Genomic DNA, 27296 nt, shown 5'->3' on the forward strand with positions numbered 1-27296 from the left:
GAGTCAACTTAAACTTTTTCATCTCCCCTTAATAAAAGGAAAGGGAATTGTGATAAAATGGGAGGAACCTGATATACTAAAAACAAAACAAAACAACAAAAGAAAATAATCTTTCTTTCATCCTTTCAAGGAAACATCCAAATAATATGGCCATCCACCACTGGGTGGGCAGGCATTTTTATGTTCTGGTGTATTATATGTAGCTGTATGCTTTAATTATTTAACTGCTCTTATCCACTTTCCTCTGGCTAAATATCAGAGGGAATGGGAGTATCTAAATTTTATATCTGTAGCACTTCAATGAGTTGTTTGTTGTACTTAAAATAACAAGTATGAATGGATACTAGGAAGTTTCTCAGTTTTACACTGAATCCACTAGACTGCTGTCTCATCTCATTTTTGTCCTCTTAAGAGAGCTAATTCATCTGCAGCCAACTTACTGGTAGGAATTTGCAGCAGCCGATAGTGTCTCAAATAGCATCTTCTCACAGCTGTCAATTAAAAATTGTTCTCTTTAGTCAGAGATTCTTTGGATTCAGTATTCCCAGAAACCAGCACTAAGTTGCTGCATAAGGAAGGATGATGATAAGGAAGGATGATGATAATGATACTTCGAGAAATGGAGCATAGTGGAGAGATGTGAAAATTACTGGAGACCTAACCCAGAAAGTCTACACAAAGCAATAAGCAAAGCAACTGCCATCAGGCATCCAGCCCTGTTTGTTCCCTGCTGTATCAATCCTGCTCCAGGCTGATATGACTGGACTGACCTACACAACAAAGAGTAAAAATCCATCCAACTCCACACCATGCAGACCTACCTCCTTCATTTCCACTGCCATGTAAACACCCATAGTACGCCAGCCCCTACAGACTGAATGCCCCCTGCAAATTCAAATAAAACTATGTTCCAATAATTATTTGACATTTTCAAGGATTTTTTTCTTAATATGCAAAAGAACTAACCAAAACATAGTCTTCCTTCTTATCTAAGCCCCATATATAAAGCTAATGGAAAGTACAGTCTGTACTCCCATTGAATCACGTCACCCACTAAACCATGTCCATAAGCACCATGTCCAACCTTTCCTTGAACACCCCCAGGGATGGTAACTCCACCACCTCCCTGGGCAACCCATTCCAATGCCTGACTGCGCTTTCTGAGCAGAAATGTCTCCTCATTTCCAACCTGAGCCTCCCCTGCCACAACTGGATGCCATTCCCTCTAGTCCTGTCACTAGTTACCTGCAAGAAAAGGCCGACCCCCAGATCCCTACACCTTCCTTTCAGGTAGCTGTAGAGAGCAATAAGATCTCCCCTGAGCCTCCTCTTCCCCAGACTAAACCACCCCAGCTCCATTACTCATCCCCTCCCTCTGAGTTGCACCTCTGAAACTGCCCTCATCAATATACCCTACCATTTCACAGAGGAATGGATTCAGTTGTCAGGTAATTATGAAAACTTGCCATATGGAGTCTGCCACGCTTCCACTGACCAAACACACTGTCATGGATTTTCTCACAACAGTTGTCTTCAACAATGAAGGAAAAGTCTATATTTAAGACCTTTTTCAATTTTACGAAGGTCCAAGAGTTTCGTATAAGTAACTGCTTCAGAAGAAAAACACATTAAGAGAATTTTCAAAGCTTGTAATGTATCATAATTCAGTAAAAAATACACTAAATCTTAAACATAACTGCAATAGAATTGTTTGCTTTTAAATAGTCTTATACCTTTAATTCTGACAATAAATATAAACATTCAGTACAGTGTTAAGAAACCATGCAGAACAAGTAAATGTACTTGTAGCTGCGCACAATGAATCTATTGAATCTTCCACAGAAAGACATGTAAAAGTTGATTTTCTTTTTCTTTTTCTTTTTTTTTTTTTTTTTTTGGATCTCCTTTGATGCAAGGCTTAGGATTTCAATTTTTGGCACTGGATTCCAGCAAGTCTTTTGCTTCATTTATTTTTGTTGCTAAGTAAGGTGATCCACCTGAGAAGAAAAAAGGTAAAGGGTTACCATTTACACATCAGTATCAGCTGCTTCACTTACAGAATCCCCTTATTACTTGCTTCTATTAGCTCCCCTTCCTAAGTAGATCCTTCTCATAAAACTGATTAAAAAAATGACACTGATATGAAGAAAACTAATTGATAAGGGAACATGAAGAATGTAATCAAAACTGAAGTCACTGAAGAATAAAGCTAAACAATTTGTCTCGGAAAGAAGTCTGAAATCTAAAATCATTTCACACTGGTGTGATTTAGACTTGCAGTACAGTTTTGCTGCAAATGTATGCAAGGTCAGCTGTCTCAAACATTCATCTAAAGCTAATAGCTATTATGCCAACCCACCCCAAAAACTAAGAGGCAAAATTTTATAAATAATTTTGACAAAATCATTAAGCATGTGCACATACACACACACACCAAGCCTCTGCTATTCTAGATGCCCAGAATTACCAGGCAGAAACTGTCACATTAAAGCTATTTAAACATGGTACGCCTTCTAACTTCTAGTCCTGAACACTGTCATTGCTTTACGCTCCATCTAACAATTTGATTACAGTTCAGCAGTCTTTTTGTGTTTGTTTTTTTACTCTCCCCCTGAGTGCCAACCATCTGCCTACAGTCACTGAAAACAGCATTACAAGGTCTGTATCAGTAACTTACGATTTACTAGAATACACCTATATTATTTTTTTTTAATGTAAAAATATGATTCCAGCAGTACTATTCAGCACATTGAACAGCCTTTTCCCAGGCATCTGTTCAATCATAATTTTTCATTCATCATAAAAGACAGCGACAGAAGAAACAGAGAAGAAGTAGCAGTAAACATGTGTAAACAAAACAACAAAAAAAGCCATTCCTGCAGCAATCCAGATCATTATAAAGTCAGTTCATGGCCTAATAAAACAAGTGGAAAAAATAATGGAGTTCAAGTCTCTTGTTCACATTTTGGTTTTGTTTGAATGTAGTCCAAATAGCTAAAACACATTTGAGCAAAGTGAGGCAGGGAAGGGTAGAGAATTGAAATATAAAAACTAAAACTAAAAATAATAATAATAAAAGAATTGTCTTTCTACCCAGGATTTGCTACATTGGTTGAGTATTGCTTCTTTCAAAGAGTAGACAAGAAGATAAAATAGTAAAGGCTATAAACTGCAATAAACAAGGTATCCAAAATAATTTTTAACTTTGCCTTTTATCTTTGTCTTTGGTTTACTACATATCTACAGTGCAGGATCTTAAATTCCAATCTGCTAGAAGTGTTTTCACTACATTTACATCCTTGAGTGCCATATTAATTTTGTAGCCCTCCAATGAGAGAAAATTCAATCTCATGATTGCCTAAGTGTTTGTTTATAATTAAGGCAAGTCCAAAAGACTTATCTCTTCCTCTGTTTCTTTCAGCAAGTATTCTTTCATAAAATTATTAACTTATAAAAAATAACATACAATATATAAACATAAAAACACTTTTAAACTGAACTAAGTAAAGGTTAATAAGCAACCATTTCAGTACTGCTCACTGGGGATGTTATTATGCAAACTTCTATATATTTCTTACTTATTTCTAATCATGTTCTCTTCAACGTTTTGAGTCTCAGATAACATGCAACTTTTAAAATCTGTATTTACTGCCCTTTCTTCAAACAACTCCAGCTGGTAAAACATTATTTTGGAATAACACTCTAATGCTGGATATTATTTTTAAAAGCACATCTGTGCTACCAGAGCCAGAAGAAATCAAGATACATACATGCACAAACAAATCTCTTTGTGATGCCATACGTTCAAAATCACTCCAGGCCTTAGCTCTGCAGCTGAAGACATTAGACAACGTTTTTCTTTTTGGCCATGCCAGAAGAGCTGCAGGGGCAGCAAGGAGGCACAAATCCCTTCAACTGGTGCTCCTACTGTGAAAATGCTCCATCCTAATAGCGCACAGGAGGCCTCACTACATCCATCGAAACCTGCATTGTGCCCAGCTGCAGGTGCATTACAGCTCTAAGAGCCATCGGTTAAAATGTATGATCTTCGTAACGGGAACTGCCTCCTTAGGGCTACTCATCACCCGCATGGAGATTCATGGTTCTGGCTCAAGTCTCTGAATACTGCTACAATAAAACTTTGAAACTTATTATTAAATTTTTTTGACCTCCTGGGTACTCTAGCGGTTAAGAGGCCTTTGACCATCATGATGTATTAAAAACGCAAAAGATTAACTAGAAAAGAAATTATATTTATGCAGCTTGTACATTACAAAAAAAAAGTGTAAAAAATGAAAGCGTGACATCGAATAAGCAGGACAACTTCAGAATTAAATTGAGGGATGAAGACATTAAAGAAAAGCATTGACTAAATGCTTCACATCGTCAGTGGTCAGTTATTTTTCCCATTTTCTTAAAATGGGGTACAGGCAGGGATCCCTGTAATTCTGTCAAAAAGATACATAAAAAAAAAACAACTCTGATTTCCCCTTTTGACTTCTGAAATACAGTGCAACTCTTCACCATCTGTTATTTTAAAGTCGAAACAGCAATGAACATATGGGCTTTCTTTCTCAACCAGCTGTAGTGTAGTTAAAGTTATAATAATAGCCTTTCTGTAAGATAAATTTACATTAAAAACCTGGCCAGTAAAGCAACAGTGCCCAGCTTTACGTATTTTCCAAGTGAATTCAAGGAAGTCTGAAATTCAAAAATGATATACTTAGTGCCTGCAGAACATTTCCCCACAGCAAGTTACTTTTGTACACGTGACTGGTCCATTCCATTTCAAAACAGGAACAGGAGTTTAATATAAAAATGTTGTAGCTCATTTTTTCTTATTTTGCAGAAGGGTCGTTTTTTTTTTTTTTTTTTTCTTCTTGTAAACCAGTGTGGAGCACTGGTACACAAGCTCATAATTTTATCTGAAACAGCACAAGACTAGAAAACCTTAAAGAAAGCTGAGCAACTTACTAAAGATGTAGTTCATAAAGTCTGGAAATCAGTCTAGTTTATCTGAGATAAAATGCACAGAAGCTTAAGTCTATAAATAAACTTCATACAGTGTGGTTGTTAATACAATCAGTAAACTGAAGAGATCTCATTTAAGCCTCTTCCTTTCCAGCTTTGATTAAAAAAGGAAAAAGAAAAAGAAAGAAGAATTACTTACCTTTATCAGGATGATTCAAAATCATGATTCTCCTATGGGCTGTTCTGATTTTGGCCTTGCCAGCAGATGGACTGCAAAAATAAATTGAAGTGCTTACTATAAATGCCACTGCATCCAGGCTATAAATTAACAGTTTATACTGGCTTCAAAAATAATTAAAACTTGAGATTTTCACCATCTTGTGGACGAAACATAAAATTGCATCTTTGAGGAAGCAATATTAACAAAAGACATGCAAGTTAGGACATGCAAGAGAAGGACATTTTAAAAAAAAAGCCTGTGTATTTGACACATACAAACATCCTTCATCCTTTTTTTTTTTTTTTTTTTTCTTTTTAATCCAATATACCCACAGTGATTTAAAATACATAATTCAGGGGGGAAAAAAAAGCAGCTTCAGGTGTATCTAGTTGGTATTCTTATCATCAGTTGCAGAAAAAAAATATTTTTTCCTCCTAGAAAAGAGGCATTTATATGACCAATGACAAAACAACAAATATTAAATATTATCATATTTTTTCTACTGTAAATATTTTTATAGTTGCTATAAATACTCTCTGTTGGAGCCTGGTAAAAAAAAGTATTTGTTATTTTTGCAAAGCTGTTCAATTCGTTGCATTTAGGGACATGTTGATTTACAAGAGCTACATAATGTTGTTTCCTTCAATGACAGATACATAAAATATGTACTTCAACTAAATTAAATATGTACCTTGCCAGACAAATAACCACTTACGGATGCAGTATGCCGGCACCGTAGACTCTGGTATGCAAAAGGACAGTTTAAATGGTTTAGTTTTTCGTAATTTGTTAGCATGCAGAAACGAAGCAATATTTTCCACTTCAGGTAGCTTCTTAATCAGTGATGATTCAATTAATCTTTTTGTAGATACAGTCTGAACGCAAGGTATCAGCCTAACTACGCTCCTGAGGTAAACAACCTCAAATTATTACTCTGTCACAGGGAAATTAGTATACATTACAAAAATAGTTCACAGAACTGTGTAAGAAAAGAACATTTCAGTGGAACAAAGTAATCCAGAAAGTAAGAATTAACCAGAGGGTGAAGCGCTTGGAACTACAAAAATGATTTATTATCAGATAGCTAAAAATAAGATGCCCATATTTTTATTTGTGCATCTGTTGCTTAATATTGTAATAATAGTTTTATATCATAATAATATAAAGGGAAGTTGATATAGCACATTTAGAAATTCACATGGCTAACTGGAAAAGTTGCTGCTGCATATTATGGAAAATCATACAGTTTTGTTCTAACAAGCAACTGGAAATATGGTGTTTGTATCTCATAAACTAATGAAATTTGACATCGCCTTATCTGGCTATGAAGACTTATACGTAAAGGACTAATTGCCATCAGAGAGAAAAAAAAATGTCACAAATCTCATTTTCGTTGAACTGGTACAACCTCACCACCTGAGTCGACCAAACACCACCTCCTAACCTCACTGACTTTCTCCGGCTGGAAAGTCTAACCCCAGGAACACTGGGAACACTTTTAAGGGCAGGGCTGACCTTCAGGGGCCATAGATAGGCTGCAGGAAGGGGCTACCAGGAACCCCTCATGCAATTCAGCAAGGACACAGATGCAGAGCCTGGCACCTGGGGAGGATGAGCTCCTCACAGCACTACGGGCAGCACACAGCCGGGCTGGGAAGAAGCTATGCTGAAAGGACAACACCTGGAGGACAACAAGGTCATGAGCCAGAAGCAAAGGAGGACAGCAGCCTCCTGGCTGTGTGGACAGTAGCGTGGTCACTTGGTTGCCAGAAGCAGCTGTTCCCACCTACTCAGCCAAGCACATGAAGCATTCAAGAAGGCTTCGGAAATAGTGTAGCCAGCAGGAGTAGGGAGGTGATCGTCACCCTGTACTCAGCTCTGGTTTTGGGCCCCTCAGTACAAGAAGGTCATCAAGGCCCTGGACCATGTCCAGAGAAGGGCTACAAAGCTGGTGAAGAGCCTGGAGCACAAGTTGTATGAGGAGTGGCTGAGGGAGCTGGGGTTGTTTAGTCTGGAGAAGAGGAGGCTCAGGGGAGACCTCATTGCTCTCCGCAGCTACCTGAAAGGAAGGGGTGGGGAGCTGGCGGTCAGCCTCTTCCCACAGATAACCAGTGACAGGACTAGAGGGAATGGCCTCAAGTTGTGCCAGAGGAGGTTTAGGTTGGATATGAGGAGACATTTCTGCTCAGAAAGAGCAGTCAGGCACTGGGACGGGTTGCCCAGGGAGGTGGTGGAGTCACCATCCCCTGTGGCATTCAAGAAGCGTTTGGATGAGGTGCTACGAGATACATTTTAGTAGCTTAGTGGGTAGCATTGGTCAGAGGAGGACAGTTGGACTAGATGATCTTGTAGGTCGTTTCCAACACGTGTTTCTATGATTCCGTCACATCCAGATGCTGCACCCCTGCACAGAGCAGACGTGGAGCAACCACAGCAGGTTCAGGAAAGGCCCCACCTTGCTCAGGGGCTGGAGCATTTGCCTTGTGAGAAGGGGCTGAGGGAACAGGGCTTGTTCAGCCTGGAAGAAGCAGCCCCTCAGTGTCTACACAGAGATAGGGAAGAGTACGGGTCCAGGCCCCCCACAGGGACTCATGGTGGGAGGGTGAGAGAAAATGGGCAAAAAGCGAGATGAGAGGTTTGGACTGGACACAATACTTTCTGCTCAACCAGGGAAGCCCAACAGTGACACAGGTTGTCCAGAGCATCTTTGAAGATCCTCTGGGTAAAGAGCTGAGCAACCTTGTTTTGAGCAACAGAGAGGACTAGAGACCTCCTGAGGTCTCTCCCAACTTGAATGACCTTACAGTCATACAATATACCTGTGTTTTTAATGGAAAATAAAACACAAGAGAAAAAAAACAGGAATCGTAACAACCAAACCTTAAATACACTAAATTGTTTGTGTAGAGTATGCTCATTTATGTAACAGCTTTTTTTTTTTTTAAAGGTTAAACCATTCATGTTTTAAAAATCACAACAAATATCTTCAACTAATGCATAATTATTATAATTCAATTTGTACATTAACAAACACTTTCTTTGGAAAGAAATATTTTGCATCTCATTCTGTGGAAGAAATGGTATAATATAGATAATTTTGTTCATTTTTATCTAGAATTTTAACTTACAGTTTTCATAAGACATTTTCTGACTTCAGAAAATCAGCAGCAGGGATGTGATAGCAGTAAGCCATTATACTTAAGACATCCATAGGCAAAATTATTTTATACTGGCAAATCTAATGTTTGGATAACACTCCTAACATTTTCACTTTCTATCTCATCTCAGACATTTCCCCATCTCTCCCACCAGCAGTTCCTCCTAGAGAGTATATAGCTGTTAAAAATTATTGCCATGTTGTACTGAATTTCAGTAATCGGTGCTGCTTCATAACAATAAAACTTGAAAATAGTTGGTATTTTTAGTACAGTACTCTGTAGCTTTGGATACGTTTTACATAGTTTAAATATATACAATGCACATACATGTTTCTGTCAAAAACCTTGCAATCTTAGAAAATGGCTATTGAAGTATAATATCTGGAATGTGTAAAGAGTATGTATTTGAAATGTAAAAGCTGCCATTGTATGTTCACCTTTATCATGCCTCTTTATTTACAGTGTGCCCACATACATGCTGAGCACTTAAAATAATGAACTAAGTCTCTGCTTCCAAATTTAACGTGAGTTGGAAGTGAAGACACAGAAAACAAAAACTACAAAAATAAGATCAATGCCCAGACAAAATCTAGTTTATGCATAGGTTGGCAGTTTCCATAATACATTAAAACACACTTTTTTTTTTTTTTTTTTAAATGGCACCTTTATACATGTAATATAGTAAACTGAGTTAAAACTGGTCTATGAAGGTGTTTTCAAACAATGTGAAAGCTTCCTATAATGGCATTAGCCATGCAGCTACACAATTAAAGGGTCAGTTCTTTAAACATTAAGAACATTCCTTATATCTGATTAAGAATGGTATTTGCAAACCTGAGCCCAAACACATCAAGCAGTGTCACTGTTCCCTGTGCAGACTCACGCTATTAAAATAAAAAATTAACAAGGGACTGACTTCAGACGTGAAGAAACTTCAGGCATGTACATGAGCAGTGTTCAGACTAAGCATTACCACTGTAAACAGACTTTAATGAGCTGCAGTGTGCTACTCTGCAACATGACCGAATCTGCCCTTATAAAATAAGTGAAAATGTAAATACATTATCAAACATAAAGGTCAAAGGAACTATTTCTGAATAGCATTCATATAAATCTCCTGTTCAGTGTTCAAGCACAAAATATTTCAAATGTAATTTTTTATTTTACAAATTCTTGAAATGAATGCTACATCTCCATAATTTCCATTATGTCACAAGTAAACACAAATAGCACACCAACAAGATTTTAAGTCTCAATTTTCACCACCTGAAATAATTTCTTCTGGAGATAATTAATACCATCTTCTTTATTTTTCCTGATCTTAAAATTCAGAACTATCTAAACCAGAAATAGGATATCTACTACCTAAAGGTCAGATCTGTGCCTCTCATCTGGAGGGCCTTTAAACCCACCATTTGCTTTATAGAAAATGCTAAAGCACGTGCTATCATTGGCCATCCATGTTTCTGAAAAAAAAAAAAAATCCACTTGAAAATCCATTGATTCCTCAGCCTGGAAATGACTTGCTATACCCACTTTAAATGACAAGTCTCTCAATGTATTTTTTGTTTGGAGTATGCTGTAAGTCTTAATCCATACAAATTGAAGAGTAGGGAGAAGAAAAAAAAATAATGACAAAAAAATGAGCAAAATTGATTTGTTTTCCTTGTTTATCAATATAATCTACAATATTGCTCATATCAGGGTTTTTATTGGAAACCAAGCCATGTGATCACACTAATTAGCGCAGTATGTGCTATTCTGATATTTTAAGAGCAGTAATTCTCCAATGCAGTATGTTGCCATACCTTCAAGCCAAACATAAGTGGCATGTTCCATTACTATTTTGTTGCTTGCTTTCCAGCTTAAGCAGAATATTAGAATGGTTTAAGCTATTAGATGTCTTTAAAAAAAAAAAAAAAGGAACTTGGCCAGAGTATTCCACATTCTTGCAATATGCATTTTCTTTATTCAATACTCACCAAACAAAAACACATTAATGCAACACACCTACCTTACACCTAAAATAAGACTTGCTTCTCGCCTACTCATTTTCTGTTCAAATCCTCCTTTATAGTAGGATGAAAGACTCTAAGAAGAAAAAAGGCAAAACAAGCAATAATTAGTTTCATATACAAGGTGCCAGGACCTAAATCCTATTTATTTGACCCCAGTCACAGCTTAACATTCATCTATAATTTATTTTGAAGGCATGGAACGAGTAGAAACCAGATAATATGAAAGGACTTCTCCTGGGTGTTAACACATACAAAAGCCAACTTAAAAATAGCTATCTGTGTTTTTACAATCTTCTACTACTAATAGAAGATATTAATAGCTACAACCATTAAAATCCTGCCTTCAGGCAAAACAGCCCAGAATCAAAGTACATGCTAGTATAAAGTGGTACACTGCCTGCGTTTGGGGAAGCAGGGAAGGGAAAGGAGGAAAGTTGTTTAGAATAGCACTGGTTGCACTGAAATGGAAAATGGCAAGAGTGATGACATTCTGGTATCCAAAGAATTATGGACGATCACTCTGAATTCCACATATTTCTACAAAGAAAGTAGGTATAAGCTATAATAAAATGATGGGAATGATAAATATAATAAACTGATGAAGTGTCATTTTTTTTTCTATATGAACCAATGTTACTTAAAAAAAAATACCAAAGAATTCTTTGAAGGAACCCTGGAAACAAAAATGATAACAACAACAACAAAAAAAGAGAACAGGTTTAGCATAAAACTTCAAGTTCTATTTCAGGAAATCACTGTGCTGGAGAACACTGGAAAGGCAGAGTACATGGGGAAACCCTAGACAGGTTTTGTCTTTATATCCTTCCCTAGACATTGATGACTGATGAAGATTAGAAACAGGATTTGGGGTTAGTTTTTCATTAAAAACTCACTGGTATGTGCAACTTTAGCCACTGTTTTAAGACAAAAATAAGAAAAAAATAAAGAAAAAAACAATAAGAGAGAGAGATGTGAGTAAATCATTGCAACAATTAATTGTCATAGGGAATAGGTTGAAAGTATACTTGTCAACTGTAAATACATTTTAAAATAAATTTTTAAACAGTAACTGAACCGCAAGGATGGTTAGCAATGATTTCCTCAATGCAAATGGTTCTTACAGAAGAATTAGGGATAGCCCACTGCTATACAAATAACAGTCCCAGAGGCAACAGACATAGCTCCAAGACAGCCTGCCTTTGGGAATTGGCACACAGTGCCAATTGAATCTGTACTCAACAAGACTGAAGTTTTTTTTTCCTCAGTGCAAAAACCTATCAACTAGGGAAAAATAAGCTTCTTTTGCTGCTATCAAAGGGAAGACTGGCCTGAGAGCTGAGATTATTTTTAAATGTTCCTTTTACCCCCAAGTAAACGTGTGCCTGGCCCTTAATAAAACACTTTCCTCACTAGCTACACTAAATATATCCATTCATATCCGTCGAGAATTATGCCTTACATTTATACATACTCTCTCTCAAGTAATTTCAAATGCATTAAAGCATTTGTAAGGCTCTGTCTATGATATCTAAATAAAGCCTTTAATTAAGGTTAGGAACAACATTCACCCAAAAGCATGGTTCAGAAATAATCACCTATTGCTACCGGTACAGAATGTCTCTGAAGGCAGCAATTCCCTCGTGTAGCCAGGAAGTTTCACACAGCCACAGAAAAGATATATGTGGTTTTGTTTGGTTTTTTTTGGTCAACTTTTTTTGTGCTGCTATGATCTGTAGCAAATCTTAGTTTTCTTCTTCCCACCCCACTCAAAACATACATGAAATTAGCACCACCGTAACAGTTACCAAAACCAAAGCAATTGCAGACATGTCATGCCTACAACAAAAATCTGTTGAGGAACCACTGCTACAGCTATAGGGTAACACAAAGCAGGTCTGTCATGGTGCACAGCAACATTAGAGGTTACACTACATAATACACAGAGAACACAAATGGCTTCTCCAGTCCAAGAGGAAATTATTCTAATGATTTAATGGCCACCAGGTAACATCCTTGAAGAGGTAAAACTGCCCAGAAAATTGCAAAGACATCGAGGAATTACTACAGCCAAGAGAAAAGAAAAAAGCACGCTTTAATGCCCTGTGAAATATTTTCCAGAACTTCTTCCAAAGAAACTTAAATACAGATGGATTTCTGAAAAGGTTAATTCTTCAACCCTAGCATACAGCTCAAATACAATTGGACACTGATTCATGTACAGAAAAGCAATATTTGAATTCTCTCTAATAAAGCTCCTCTCTGTTCTTGGTAGATTTCATCTAAAATAGCTCATTTGAAATCAGGGAATAAGGAGAAAGATGGCTATAGGCTCAAATTCAGAAATACTTTTTCATGTTTTTAAAGCACTTTTCCTTGACACTGTTCTAACCTCAGGAAGCCTTGATTTGGTTCACTTCCAAGAAAAATCAAAAAAGAAATTCTGTTGTCTATGTCCTTTGGCACATAAACAAATAGGAACCTTCAAAAACAGCGCGTGCAAGTGGGCATCAAGAAAAAGCATTTTCTTCTCAGAAATGAAGCACAGGGCAAGAATAATCATTTTCTTAAATTAAAATATTGAACCTAAACAGAATGTAAAGCAAAAGGAAATTAGGCATTGAAGCCACTGTTCCTCTTGGTTAGAATATGGGGAAAAAACATGAAGTATTCATTTTTGGAAATATCTTGGCAAACTTCTCGTTCCCAAATTAAACAACTTTTCCATGCTATTCAAATTAAAACTAAGAAAAAAATCTTTCTTTTCTAAGTAATGACTGCAGCGAATGAAAAAATTCTCAGATATTTTTCTGTTATGAGAACTTTCTGATGTGTAGACAGCTCCAGACACTTTATTATTTATTAACTCTGGCTATTGCAGAAAAATTTTGTACTGGAAGAATCACTAAAATGAGCTCTCAGTTTCTTCATCCTATTGGAGAGGGGCTGGCGAACTTCCATTTAATTTACTTTACTTCCTTGCATATTATTACTGTTTAGCAACTTATATAAGCAAATTCCGCTTACTAAACAAATGCTATTAATGGTTGAGGGTGAAATAGAAGATGGCTGGACTTGTTCTGCAAACATGCATTCACTCTTGTAATTTTTCACAAAATCCAATTCATTTGGACTGTGACATCTTCAAGACACTTTTCCTGGAATAGCACAGAGAAAGCATAATGACTATTTCCATGTAAGATAAATGATATTCAAAACTCCATAACTGAAACCAGACATCACATCGAATTATATGAGGCAGTGTTTTTTTCTGATAACTTTGTGTTGGTCCACCACCAACACAGTCCCCCACAGAAAAAGGTAATAAACACTGTGTGCATGTGCTATTTAGAAGCTGTGTTTATAAAGTAACCTAAAATTTGCTGAGATCATCATAGAGATTAATATAAAATGGGCTGCAAATTTTATTAGTCTCTGGAAGCTTTATTTTCAGTGAAAGACAAGATGAATGGTTGCTGCTCTTAATTCTGAATTCAGAACTCAATACATCTGAGCAGAAATTGATCAAATAAGGGAAACTGAGTGCAAAATTGCCTATGAGGTGTTGTAGAAGGGACCAGTGTTTTCTGGAACACAATTTTCAGGATTCAGGAATTTGAGGATTTTAACAGATTTGCCTAGAATTACCGTTCCTATAGTTGAATATTAAATATCATTGATTAAAAAAGGAAAAGTAGTGCTCTTGAAATATTTTTTATTTAATAAGAAAATATTAATATTATGATTAATAGCACTAAGGTCTTTCTGAGGAAGAAAAAAGAAATGACTACATAGCACCAAGAACCTTGTATTTGCAATAGATCCAAGACACTATCCAGAGAAACAAAACAGTGTCACTGGCACTGGTGATAACAGTAGCAAAGTAAGGTTCAAGCTAAAAATAAATAAATTTATAAAAAAAGTATTTCTCTGGAAACCATTGTGAGGGACTTGTTACAGAGAAGAAATAAAAATGTTCCCTCTTACGTCGTCTTCCCCTGAAAAAAGACAGTAGAAAATTTCAGTGATAAATTATAACAGCATTTACTCTTTATACTTAAAAAGTCTATATGCTTAATTGTGATAAGTTAAAGCTAAACAAGAGGTAGGAATTCAGAATAAAATGTAACACTTTTTACTTGCTTTTACTTGCTCCTTCTGGCTAGAAGATGAGTGGAATTGTTGATTCCACACGTTAGTTATTTAGGTAAGTAAATAGTGTCAGACACTCAAGATCCAACAAGCAGGCATTTTAAATGATCACTTCGTAACTGCTCAACTTGACCTCACGTAAGTAATTTATTAGCGAGCAGGAAGAAAGGATAACACTGCAACTACAGCTAACAAGAGCTGCAATTTCTGTTGTGAACAGGAGAAAAAAAAGTAACTGCAAACGTGGGGAGAAGAGTAGGTGCTTACAGAAAGAACCAGCTAGCATTTCAACAGGCGGCTGCTTCACACTCTTCCCCCAAAAACAAAGGCTATGAGGGACAGGGTCTGATTCTAGAAAGCTAGAGTAACCACTGAAAAATACAGTGACCAAGTTAGGTGCCTCTAAACACCACAGGAAACCAGCAAGTAGCACTAAGCCTAGACACAAAATGAATTCCAGGTGCTTTTTCCAGCAAACACAGGCAGAAGTACTAACTGCTTGATTTCCATTGTCAGCACAGTTTAGAGAGCAATACGCTGTAAAGAGACATGATGAAAGTCCTAACCCATAGATTATATTCAGCAGCTTCAAATTCCCCCAAATGACATCTTCTGAAGCAACTAAAATAAGAAGTTTGGGCAACAAACACTTACCTAGAATCTTTGTATGTAGTATTTTCTCTTTCTATTGTTTTACAGACAAATTACAAATAGGAAATGATTGTTAAGGAAAAAAAAAAAAAAACTCAGAAAATAAACAATCCAATAAAGTTGTACCTGCAGAGTAATGGAGAACAGATAACCTTTGCTTTGGAATTAGACAAGGGACTTAAATTTGGACTATGATTGTAGAAAAAAAATGCCATTACCCTCACAAGTATACAGTTAAAAAACACATGCAGTTAATGGCAAACCAGAAGAGTTTTAGTGTATCCAGCAGATCTCATGTTATACTGAAAACCTCTATTTTTATTATTAGCAATAGAAGAGAAGCACCCTACTAGAGACCAACGTATAACTCTGGGCTTTAAGGCAGGATATGAAGGCAGAAACAGGACTCAACTCCAGGAACACTGGGAATTCAGAAGGCACTCTGGGTTTTTGGTGAATTCTGCAGGACTGTGGAAGTCATTAAGGTAAAAATGAAATAGACCTCTGGTGAGCCAGGCTCAGCCAACTTACTGGTTCTGAGGGGTACAGTTTCCTAGGAACAGACACCTCTCTGTGCAGTAGCATGTCATATTTCAATGTATTAAAAAGTCACCACCTGCATTCTTGCATGCAAATGTCTGAATTTAGATTCCCTAGTCCGTAGCTACAAGTGGATAGATGAAGTGCTGGACTAAAACTTCTGGAGAAGGAGGATGAAGACAGAAACACTCCTTACTCTGAATCCACGTCCTTACTGCTTGCTAGTTCTAGTCACACTCTATCTGCTTCACATGAAAGCAATTTAATTCAGAGTCCCCTCTGCCATTTTGGCAGGCAACATGGGAATCTCTCCAAAAATGACTTTAGAAAGGAAAAATGAAATTGGTGTTGGTCTCACAACAGCAATGCAATAGAGGGACAGAGAGCAAAAATTGATCCTGGCACACCATTTCTGGCCGATACACATCACAATTAGGAACAAGTGTGGAACTGCCCTAAGAGGACAGCCCATGTTTTGAGTCTTTCCTTCCCCTGGAAGCTTGCACTGATCATCCCTGCACCTTCAGCACATCAACACAAAGTAGAGAAGGCAAACAGATCTGGCCCCTAGCTTCTGCCCATTCTTGGCATGCAGTATACAGAAGATAAGCTCCATGTTGCAACTGGCCTCACAAATACATGCAACGTTAAGGAACACTTTTCAAAAATCCTGCCTGTTTTTTGTTTTTGTTTTTGTTTTCAGAAAATAACCATCTGCAATAAATATTCACTCACACACCAAAAGGCGAATGGTGGAATTATCCACTTCCATCTGTGAACAAGTGTTCACAGACTGAACTTTGAAAGAATCATTTGCTATAAGCAGTCACCTACCTCGGTAGGAATTACTTTAAACAAACTGGAATGGAACATATTTATTTATTTACCAGAGGACAGTGTAGTCATCAAAGCCAAAAAGAAAGTGCTCTGGAATATTTCTTGTATTTGCTGCTCTCACAACAGCCTACCTTTTGATTTGTCTTCTTGATTATTTTATTTTAAAACAAGTGGAGGAATAAAGAAAACAGGATCTTAGTTAAGAGCTCAAATGTTATAGCTGGGGAACAACAACAACAAAAAAGACAATTCATGTGCAAAGAGATAGAGGACCTTGTTTTCTTGTTCACACGTGAGTTGCAAAGAAAGAAAACAAGCTCCTCCATCTTTTTGGCAACCTTTCCTGGAAGTTTATCTGTAAGAAAAATGACTGAATTTGTTCCTTTTTAGCTTCTTAAAATGAAACTGCAGGTCATTGCTTTGTAATTGCTAGGATTTAGCTATCTTCCTACAGCCCAATTCAACAATTTCTTTTAAGACTTATAAGTAAAAACTTCTGAAAAACAGAATGTCACCAGGAAAATTAGAAATGCTTATGAAATCTCACAAACATTTTTTGATACAGTTCTATTTACAGAGACTTAAAATATACTAAATAAAATGCTAGAACATACAGAGTAAGGAGCACCCTTACCCGGGGGAGAAAAAAATAATCTAGCTGGCACTTACCATTTTCAAACATAAAATGGCTCCTTTCTAAATACTTAGAATTTAAAAAATGATTTAGCTAGTATGAAGTAACCTCTAAACTTACAGAAGTTGAAATCTTCCTTGCTGTCTCTGTAATTGTTTGCTCCAATGGCTTCCAAAGGTGAAATGCATAACGGCCTGGAAAAGATTGAAGTTAGATGAACTTATAATCAACATCCACATGTACACAAATAAATAGCCTCTGACATCTGCTCCACAGCTTACAGAAGAATTTTAATTGGAAAAAATAAATAAATCAAAGTCATTCTTCATTGTTAGTCTTTTCATTTCTTTTACTTGCTGTACAGCACTGTTGCATTTTGCTGTTTTTCAAGATATTTCCTCACCAGCTGGTTCTAGATCCTGCCCAGCAGAAGTCCCATGATGTCCCATGCAGTGGTTTACATTTTTCGGTCTTTATACTGGGAGTGGGGGCAGGAGAATTTTAATACACTGAATATAGAAACCCAGTTGCAGGTGGCAAAGATCCTTTGTGCTTGCACACAAAATAAATAGATTTAAATGCATTTCAATATAACAAATGAAGTTATCTACCTTGTGAACTGTAAGAAAAAGCAAAATATGAAACATTAGCTTTCAATAAACATTATTTATTAAATACTGCTCAAAGGTTATGTTTTCCAAACAGATCTATATACTACGTGTTTCTTGATCTGATGTTGTATGCTTAATCACATATTGTAAGCACTGCATTTTTTATTTTGTTAAAAAGAGAAGGCCTTTTAGGATTCATAGCCGTTCAACTCCCAAATGGCAGTGAGCATCTAGAGCGAAGAAAGGCACTAAATCAGGCTGTATTCTCTGAAGCACGAAGAGGGTCTACCAACTAAAGAATCAAAATTTGTATTGCATTACTGGCAGGTTTTCCCTGTAGGTCCCCTTCCCTCAATTTGTGTTTTGATTAATTATTCATTAGCAACATAACATACTATTATACACAATGGAAAAGCATTGTATCAGACGTGTCTCTGCTTTACTCTCATAACATCTTGCTTTCATTCTTAAAATACAGGAAGTCTCCATAGGTTATTTTAACAATTTAAAGTCTGTAGCTGCACTAACATCGAAGTTAAAACCACTGTTGGAGTATCATTGCTGAAATGCTGTCATGTACAAATAACATACTACCTCACCTTCTTCTTAAAGCTTACTGTTACCACTTCATTGCTAGCTGTCACTACTACTTCTGTTCAACCAGCAAAAGAAATTCTAAAAGTACCCCTCTTCTGCTTCTACAGAAGCACATATAACAACCAACTTAACAGCTGTACATCACCAAAGATCCTGACTTTCCTTCCCCTAATTAAAATAAAACAGCTGTACCCACAAAACACCAGCTGAATTTTAGTGTAACTTGTTCATCTATGTGCATCTATTCTTGGTGTACGCATTTGCACATGTCTGAGCATGGCTGATTTTACATCCTGGAAGTAATGGATATTAACCTGTGTATTTCAACACCAGAACAGACCAGTCATCCTACATGAATAAACCAGCATGCAAATCACGCTAAGCCCACGGCCCATATTCACACTAGAATATATTTTTCAGAAATACATAGTCTAAATACAAATAGTTCAGGTAACAAACACGCTATTATAGAAACAGTTTAATCTGATAAACCATTGTAGCCACTAAAGCCTTTTATTTTCCTCTATTTGAATTTGTGTAGCATCACCTTCACACCACAAGGTCCTGCTGCGCACTTTTGTACTAAAGAACCTCTTCCTTGCAATATCCTCCTGTGTGTGCGCATGTATAATGTCATCATTTTACATTACATTTGCAGACAGAGAATATGCAGAACCTTTTCACTGCTGCCCATAAAATATGTTTTTCTAGCAGCGACTTTTTCAAAGAGAATTTTGGAAAAAGTATCAGGGAATTTTGAAGGGACAGGAGCTACAACTGGACACGATTCTCCATATCACTCTCAGGCAACCTCCACTTCCCAAAATAAATATTCATAAAAACTCCATTAACCTGTTTGGAAACAGTAGCAGACAGGTAGCAGTTCCACAGCCTGCTAGAAATTCAGCTTACCTGCAAATGCAACGGTTGCAATGCCAAGTCCGACTGCTATCATAGATCTAGCCTAAAGCAGAAAAAACAGGAAACAAAATAAACTGCAAATTCAATTTGAAATACAGGCATCTTTAACAGCAAGTATTTCTTATGCCTGCTATATATAATTTATATGAAATATAAAATAAGGTTCTGTATTCCACAGGCTACATCAGGTTTTATACTTCAGCCCCACAAACCCAATGCTTCAGGTTTAACTTGCAACTATCCATTAGCATATCAGTGAATAAACACTAACAGCTTCTATATGCAATAATAAAAACATAAGGCAGATGCTGCACAGGATTACCTGATTTTTTCTTGTGCAGACTAGTTCTACACAGTCTGAAATCATGTTTGCCATAACAGAAGGTATTAGTTTATTACCAAAAAAAAAAAAAAAGTTGCATCCCACAGCTGTAGCCACAAATATTAATGTCTAACATCTCTCACTCTGTGACTCATGGAAGCCCCACAGTCAACACATAGAGCCTGGACATCTCATTATTTACTGTCGACCACTGTCTGAACTTAAAGTAAAAATATTTGTAAAGAGACTTACGACAGTTTTCATTTTCAGCTTAACTTTGCTTCAAGTCCAACTGGACTCTTGGAACCAAACTCACCACAAGACTTGACCATCTGATTCACTAGCAACTCCTACATTTTCCTAACTCAAAGACCTCAAATAAGGTGTGTATGCTTTTCTACACAGTGTTTGAAGAAAGTCAAGCATCCTATAAAGGATATTGAACAAGAAGCTGCTACACAATACTTGGTAAACCTTGAAGAAGGGACTGACTCCTCAACCTTTTCCAGAACCCAGGAAGGGTAATGAGCATCACAAGCACACGTCTGGTGTGTCAGGGTATCTATCCACATCTGAAAAGCCTATGTTTAACCTTTGAAAAAAATGAAATGATGTTATCTGTGGCATTACCTGTTTTATGATAGTTTAATAATGCCTCGAAGTTTATGCCAGAAATCATGAGAAATCAGATTAAGCCTGTTTAGTTGGAATTCAAAACATAAGTACAATGAAAATGCTTTTATCACCAGATTGACTCTTCTGTGTATGCCTTTCTGCTCCTATTACTTCTGCATTTATCCAAAAACTGGTTTATAAGATTTCTACCAACAAAGCTGAGAGCAGGACTGGAAGCCCAATTTTCAACATTAGTGTCCCAGTAACAGGATCTGGAACCATGTAGCCTTCACTGCTAAGACCCCCGGGGCTAAAATTCTTTGTAGTAAATCTTATTTCTAGACAGAGAAGGAGAAGAGTTAGGAAATACAGCTTTTAAAGCCTTCTAGAATTGGATTATCAGCGGCTAGAACCCAGCTGGAGCTCCAAAGTTAAGGCTGGGGGAGTTTTGAACAGAAGTGCTTAAAATCCACCTGTCTATCCCATTTTATTTGTCTAACTCTCCATTTCAGTGTAGCCTCAAGTCTTCATATTACCAATCATTTCTGAACGATAAGCATGTAAAAATAACGTAGTAGTTTAATGTCTGTTGTTCCTTTCAGTTGCACAAAATTTCCCTTCATCTTCAGACCATGAAAAAAATCTAAGTATGCTGCCTTAAATGGTAGATGAAATAAAACGGTGAAGCACACAGTTCATCTCCTCGCTAAACTCAAATTCGTTTCATTTCTTCTCACAAATCGGTTTTCCCAGGCTCTCAATACACAAAAAACTTCCACTAAATTCTTGTGATCTCTGTTTAGAGACCAAACAGCAGCTGCCACGTTTCTGGAAATATCAAAACCCTATAGAAATCCTATATTATTCTGTGCTCTGTGATCATGGATTTATATGCAGTACATACTTTCCTGAACTCATTCAGAGTGACAGCGAGAATCTTTCACTAAGTGGTTACAGCCAATTAAGAGCCCAACAATGTGTGAAATAGATCATATTGGAAAAAAATATATATATTTATTAGCCTGTGCTTGTCAAAATTAAGTTATACTTGCTTTGCCACCAACAAGGTGGCTTATGTCAGCAATTTACAGCAAGGTACACTGGTAAGGACACCTCCTCGCAGGTTAAGGCAGAGCAGAAACCAGGCTAATAAATAAACCCTGGACCATGTCAGCTCAGCACAGACGTTGCTTAAGTGTTTTTGCAGAGTGGTTTGGGAACACAGGGCAGAGATCCCTGAGGGCCTTTGATAGAGTCAGTCACATCCACTGGTGTATATTATTGCAATCTCAGTAGAAAGCAATCGCAGTTACTGGAAAGCTAGTGGAAAGCAGATTTAAAATAAAAAAGTGAAAAAAATAAATAAGTGTGCCAGCAGCTCTAGGTTAAAAACTGTAAGGAAGATCGGCAGGAATCTGAAGACCAGCCAGAAAAGTAGCTAAAAGGTATGGGAAGATCAAGCCAGAGAGGCATGAAAGATTGCCCACTTTTACAGGTGAGGTACAGCTACCCAAAAAGTTGAGAAACATTGGTTTAAAAACTGAATTTAAATCAATGGAAGAAAGATTGCACGGTTCATCTTTTACTGTCACAGCCTCTCTCATAAAATCAGAGGTAACTTCAAGTACTAACCAGTAAATCCTTTAAGTCCAGTCTGCTTCAGATTCCTTTTCCACGCCCACTTAACTCAGATGATTATTTAGAAGAATAAATCAAGGCTACTCTGGTGCTTTGAAACACAGAGCACAAAATTTTATTCTTATAATGAGTGCAAAGCTTTAATTAAATGCATTCTTTTCTTGTCAATATTAAAGGAAACAATTCATTCTCACTGCGGAAGGGATCAGCTTATTTATGGCATGCTAAGACAACTAGCACCATGACCACTTCAGATCACACCGCTTGAAAATGCCTGCTATTTCAGATGCAAAGGCTGAAAAACAAAACAAAACAGGACTTTTAACTATGACAGAATTGGCGTTTTTTTTTCCCAAAAAAATAAACAAGTTTAAGAAATTTAGAATATGTGGGGTTTTATACGAAAGCATTCTTTTAAGATCCAAGAGGGAAAAATAAAGAACTAAAAGATTAAAAAGTAAAATCTGTCCCTTTCTTGATTCAATGAATCAGCTCCCAAAGGTTAGTCATCAACTCTGTGCTATTCTGCTGATCTCAGTATTTTAATTTTACTATGTAGTTCAGTTTTCTGTAACAAACCCTCTTCGATACAGACAATAAAACAAAGTTTTGCTAAATCTGCAAAACCTGTTTATTATTTTTTGAGAATTATGTATTAGGAAATACACACATTAGAAAGGCAACTGCAATGCCTGACTTACCAGAGCATTTGGCAAACAAAAAAGGATAAGGCATATTAACTAACATACAGTATATATGTGGAGGTATACATTATATGCTGTTAGCATAGAGATATGGCCTAATTTTTTAATTTGTAATTTTCCAGAAACCTTAATTTTTAGAAGAAACTGGGAAGAGTAAGTTACCATTCTGCAAATTCCTAATCCACAGTGCCCTGCTAACTTAACTGTGCTCAAAAAGGGTAACTTCTGTGACTCCTACCATTACAGCTTTTCCTTCCATAGAAAGAAAAATAGTAGAAAAAAAAGTTAAACTAACAAACATAAAGAGAATTGCAAATGTATGCTTTTAAAATTTCAGGATTATACTATTACATCTGACTACAGGCTACCAGAACCGACTTCACAAATGTCAAAACATACCTGCTTAAACAGGGTTTGGATTTTATTCTCTGGTTCTTCTACTGCCATCAGTGAAAACACCTTTCTTGGTTAAATGAAAAATATTTTGCTTTTCCCACAATCAGCTTTCAAATACACAGCAAGAGCTGTATTCTTTTTTGGGCCACAGAAAGCTACAGTCTAATGGAATAAAAAGCACAGAGAAAAATAATAATTTTTTCTGATGGGCTGGGCAGCAGTTTATTAGTCCTTTTTTCTCTTTAAACAGCTGCATGCTGCTAAGAAATAGGATTCACAAGTATACTAACCAAGCATACAAAAATATTTCTGAATATTGTTTAATATTCAGAATAAATAAAAATGCCTGAAATAAATGATTGTATTTGGCATGGAAGGTAGAAGGTTTCTTCTACGCCTCAGAAGAGTAGCTACAGCTTATTAGAAGCCTGTTTCAGCGCAAAGCACCTAATCAGCTCTATATGGAGCCGGATACGTTGGGATTGTATCATAAACTATCTGCAACAGACTTGATTTCATAACCTAATGCCTTGCATCCACTCTTACCTTCCTATGAAATTTAATTTCTTTTCCTATAGTAAATTAAAAGTAATTTCAGCTGGATACTCCTCTCCATACTCACCCAATTTTCATGTCATTTTTTTATCATCTATTTTACTACATTTTTTCTCTTTTCTGTTTAAAAAGAAGATGCTTGAATGGGGGACTTCAACCACCTGGCTGTGAGCCGGGGAAGCCCCACAGCAGGCTGTGAACAACCCAGGAGACTCCCAGATTGTGTTGAGGATAACTTCGTGGCCCAGGTATGAGACAACCCAAGCCGAGGAGAAGAGTCACTGGGCCTGGTGCTCACCAGTGGGGGTGAGCTTATTAAAGAGGTTTAGACTGGAGGCAGTCTGGGCTGCAGTGACCATGTCCTGCATGGTCTTTTTGTGGTCTTGGGGAATACAAGCCTGGTGAAGAGCAAAAGCAGGACTGAACTTCCAAAGAGCAAACTTCCAGCTGTTTAAAGACCTAGTGGATAAATACTGTCCTAAGGGACAAAGGAGCTGAGCAGAGCTGGCAGCTCTTCAAGGATGTTTTCCTTACAGGACAAGAACTTTCCGTCTCCTGTGTAAGAAAGTGGGCAGGGAGGGCAGACACCAGGATGGGTGAGGCAGGACCTGCTGGTCAGACTGAGGCACAGGAAAGAAATGCACAGGCAGGGGAAGCAGGGACATGTGGCCTGGGAAGAGCACAGGGATGCTGTCTGGGTGTGCAGGAATGGGGGCAGGAAAGCCAAGGCACGGATGGAACTGAGCTTGATGAGGAATGCAAAAAAATAATGAGAGATTCTCTCAGTACATTGACCAGAAAAGAAAGGCCAAAGAGAGTGTGCCCCCTCTGATAAATGAGAACTGGTAATGACAGACATGGAGAAGGCTGAGGTACTCAGCAACTTGTTGGCCTCAGTCTTTGCTGCCAGTCAGGCTTCCCACATCTCTCAAGTCCCTGAACCTCTGGGCAAGGTGTGGCTGGGGGAGCAAAGTGCAAAGTGCCTGCCACTACAAGCAAAGAGCAGGTTGAAGACCACCTGGTGGAACTGAACCGGTACAAGTCTCTGGGGCTCAATGCCGTGCATCCCAGGGGCCTGAGGGAATGGGCTGATGGAGTTGCCAAGCCTTTCTCCATCATATTTGAAAAATCCTCGCAGTCAGGTGAAGTCCCTGGTGACTGGAAAAAGGGAAACGTCACTCCCATTTTTAAAAAGGGTAGAAAGGAAGACCTGGGGAACTACAGACCTGTGAACCTCATCTCCATGCCTGGAAAGATCACAGAACAGATACTCCTGGAAGCAATGTCAAGGCACCCATAAGAGGACAAAGAGGGGATCCGAGACAGCCAGCACGGCCTCACCAAGAGCAAATTGTGCCTGACCAACCTGGTGGCTTCTGTGATGGAGTGTTCATCAATGTCATCTACCTGGACTTCTGTAAGGCCTTTTGACACTGTCCCACGTGACATCCTGATCTCTAAATTGGAGAGAGATGGATTTGATGGGTGGACTATTCAGTGCAGAAGGAATTGCCTTGAAGGTTGCACCCAGAGAGTGGTGGCCAACGGCTCCATGTCCAGGTGGAGACCAGTGACAAGCAGTGTCCCTCAGGGGTCTGTCCTGGGAATGGTCCTGTTTAGTATTTTAATTAACAACGAGGTCGGAGAGGGTGCACAGGAAGGAGGGAAGGGGAAGGTGTTTTTAGTTTGCTTTTAGTTTCTCACTGTTCTAATCTGTCAGTAATAGGGAATAAATTATATTAATCTCCCTATGTTGAATCTGTTTTGCCTGTGATGGGAATTGGCGAGCGATCTGCTTGCCCTTATCTCAAGCCTTAAGCTCTTTTTCATCATATTTTCTCCCCCTGTTCATTTGAGGAGGGGGAAGTAACAGCGCAGTGTGATGGAGTTTATGTAGCCATCAGTGTGAAACTGCCACAAGACATTGTTAACCCTGGATGTTGTAAGGAATAGACGTACAATGCTATAGTTGATCTTGATACAACTTTGAATTGAGTAAAGAAAATATATATATAATTTTTTTGTCTTTCAACACCTTTGCATTTAATTATATACAACTTGACCTCCTGAATTCCTTAGTTAGGAATCCAACAAGCACGTACCCTGTCTCTTCCACTGCTTGCATGAGGCCATGACATAGGTTCTGGTCAAACTACAAATTAGCCTCCATTGCCAACCATTTGTTAACAGTTCACAACAAATATGGTTGGAAATGTGTTTTATAAGACATTGACAAGTTAAAAATGAGCTTCATGAAGAAGCGTTTTAGGGTGAATCTAGTCGTGACTGAGCGAACATTAGTTAGAGATGAAGCCATTTTAATTAATTTATATTGGTCAGAGGTTGGACTCGATCTTGAGGTCTCTTCCAACCTACGCAATTCTGTGATTCTGTGATATTCCCATCTTTTAATGAACAGTAGCCTCTAACTATCACAGAAATGACGTGTCTTTACCTATGCTATTCCTCAAAAAGTATGGGTTATTAATTATAGTTAAATGTAAAAACATATCTTAGCTCCTGCAAACTCAAGGGCAAGCTTTCTTCCTTTTTTTTTCTTCAAGGCTCTGACCACAGCACTGCATGGATTTTCATTTACAGTTACTATTGTTTGTAGCCTCTGAACCTGAATGTGCGAACACCACAGCTGGTCCCTTTGGTTCCTACCAAGCTGGCTGAATGCTGGGACATGTTTTAGGCTACACCAAAGCCCACTCGGAAATACTTCCCACTTCATCTCCTGTAACGTCAGCTTAAGATCCTTACCTTCCAAGCAGTTAGAGGATCCCTCTCCAGCTCCCACTAAAACCCAAGCGTTAATCCCACAAATCCCCGTGACAGCAGCACAAAGACTGCAGCCCCAGAAGAAACACTTCAAAACTGAAAATAACGAAAATACCGCTTTCTCCACCAAAAGGCCTGTCTGAAGAACAAACTCCAAGGAGAAAGTTGTGACAGCCCAGAGCCTGGTAATGTAAAACCCTTCCACACAACACTGAGACCACGACAAAGCAAGCCCCGCTGCAGACCCTGTGACTGGACCCTATACTGCTGTGACAAGGGATAGACAGGTTACAGAACCTATACATCATATAGAGAGAAATATGGTGTAAAACTGGCATTAAAAAGTAAACTCGCAGAAGCAGACGCACGGACACCAGCGTGTATTTACAGGCATTTAATAAAAGTGAAGCCCAAGCCCCCCGGTGCGGGCAGAGCCTTGTCCTTGTCGTGCCCCCCCCCTTGCCTGCCCTGCAGCGCGCTCACCAGCCCCCGCTCTGGCTCGGCTTGGCCCTTGCCGGCACCCGTAGCGGCCCCGGTGTACTCGGCATAGCGCAGGGCCTCGGAGGAGGCCCCGGCTCCCTCCATAATGGCGGCCGTGGCGGCACGCTACGGGCCGCCCGGAGGGACAAACTAGTTGGAAGGCGAAGCTCCGCCGCGCGTCACTCTGCCCTGACAGGGGGAGGGGCCCCCTTGGCGGGGAGCGGGGCGGGCGGTACCACAGCGGCTTGGGGGGGGGGGGCGGTGAGATGGAGTCTCGCCCTTCACCTCCTCGTCCCGCTTCGTGGCCGGCCTCGCGTAGACTGCAGATCCTGCTAAAAGAGGCTGAGGGCTCGGCTTTATAGCTGAGATTACCGTGAGGATGCTCATACCTGAAGTGGAAGTGGAGCTCCCCCCGCCTCACCGCTGGTGGTACGCGCCGCGCTGAGGAGGGGCGGTTGGGCGCGGCGCTGTGCTTTGCCCCCTGAGGGGGCCCTG

General features: G+C 38.5%; 1 protein-coding gene across 1 annotated transcript; it reads right to left on the reverse strand.

Annotated features, from left to right (window-relative positions):
* Nucleotides 1–1722: 1722 nt before the first annotated feature.
* On the reverse strand, nucleotides 1723–26934 carry DNAJC15 (DnaJ heat shock protein family (Hsp40) member C15). Its single transcript, XM_084288040.1, has 6 exons — nucleotides 26805–26934; nucleotides 19299–19350; nucleotides 17299–17372; nucleotides 10364–10440; nucleotides 5171–5241; nucleotides 1723–1997 (listed from the first exon to the last, which is right to left on the reverse strand). Exons 1-6 carry the CDS (start codon nucleotides 26904–26906, stop codon nucleotides 1927–1929), a joined length of 447 nt encoding a protein of 148 aa, XP_084144166.1. The 5' UTR covers nucleotides 26907–26934; the 3' UTR covers nucleotides 1723–1926.
* Between the last annotated feature and the right edge of the window lie 362 nt (nucleotides 26935–27296).

This window comes from Netta rufina, assembly GCF_964035555.1.
Source record: "Netta rufina genome assembly, chromosome: 1".
NCBI lineage: Eukaryota > Metazoa > Chordata > Aves > Anseriformes > Anatidae > Netta > Netta rufina.

Excerpts from the sequence above, each read along its gene's own strand:
- DNAJC15 (XM_084288040.1), bottom strand. The coding sequence starts at position 26,906 with ATGGAGGGAGCCGGGGCCTCCTCCGAGGCCCTGCGCTATGCCGAGTAC. Across the intron at positions 19,351-26,804 it reads CCGAGCCAGAGCGGGGGCTG|GCTAGATCTATGATAGCAGT; the intron begins GTGAGCGCGCTG and ends TTTCTGCTTTAG. Across the intron at positions 1,998-5,170 it reads TTTGAATCATCCTGATAAAG|GTGGATCACCTTACTTAGCA; the intron begins GTAAGTAATTCT and ends TTTTCTTCTCAG.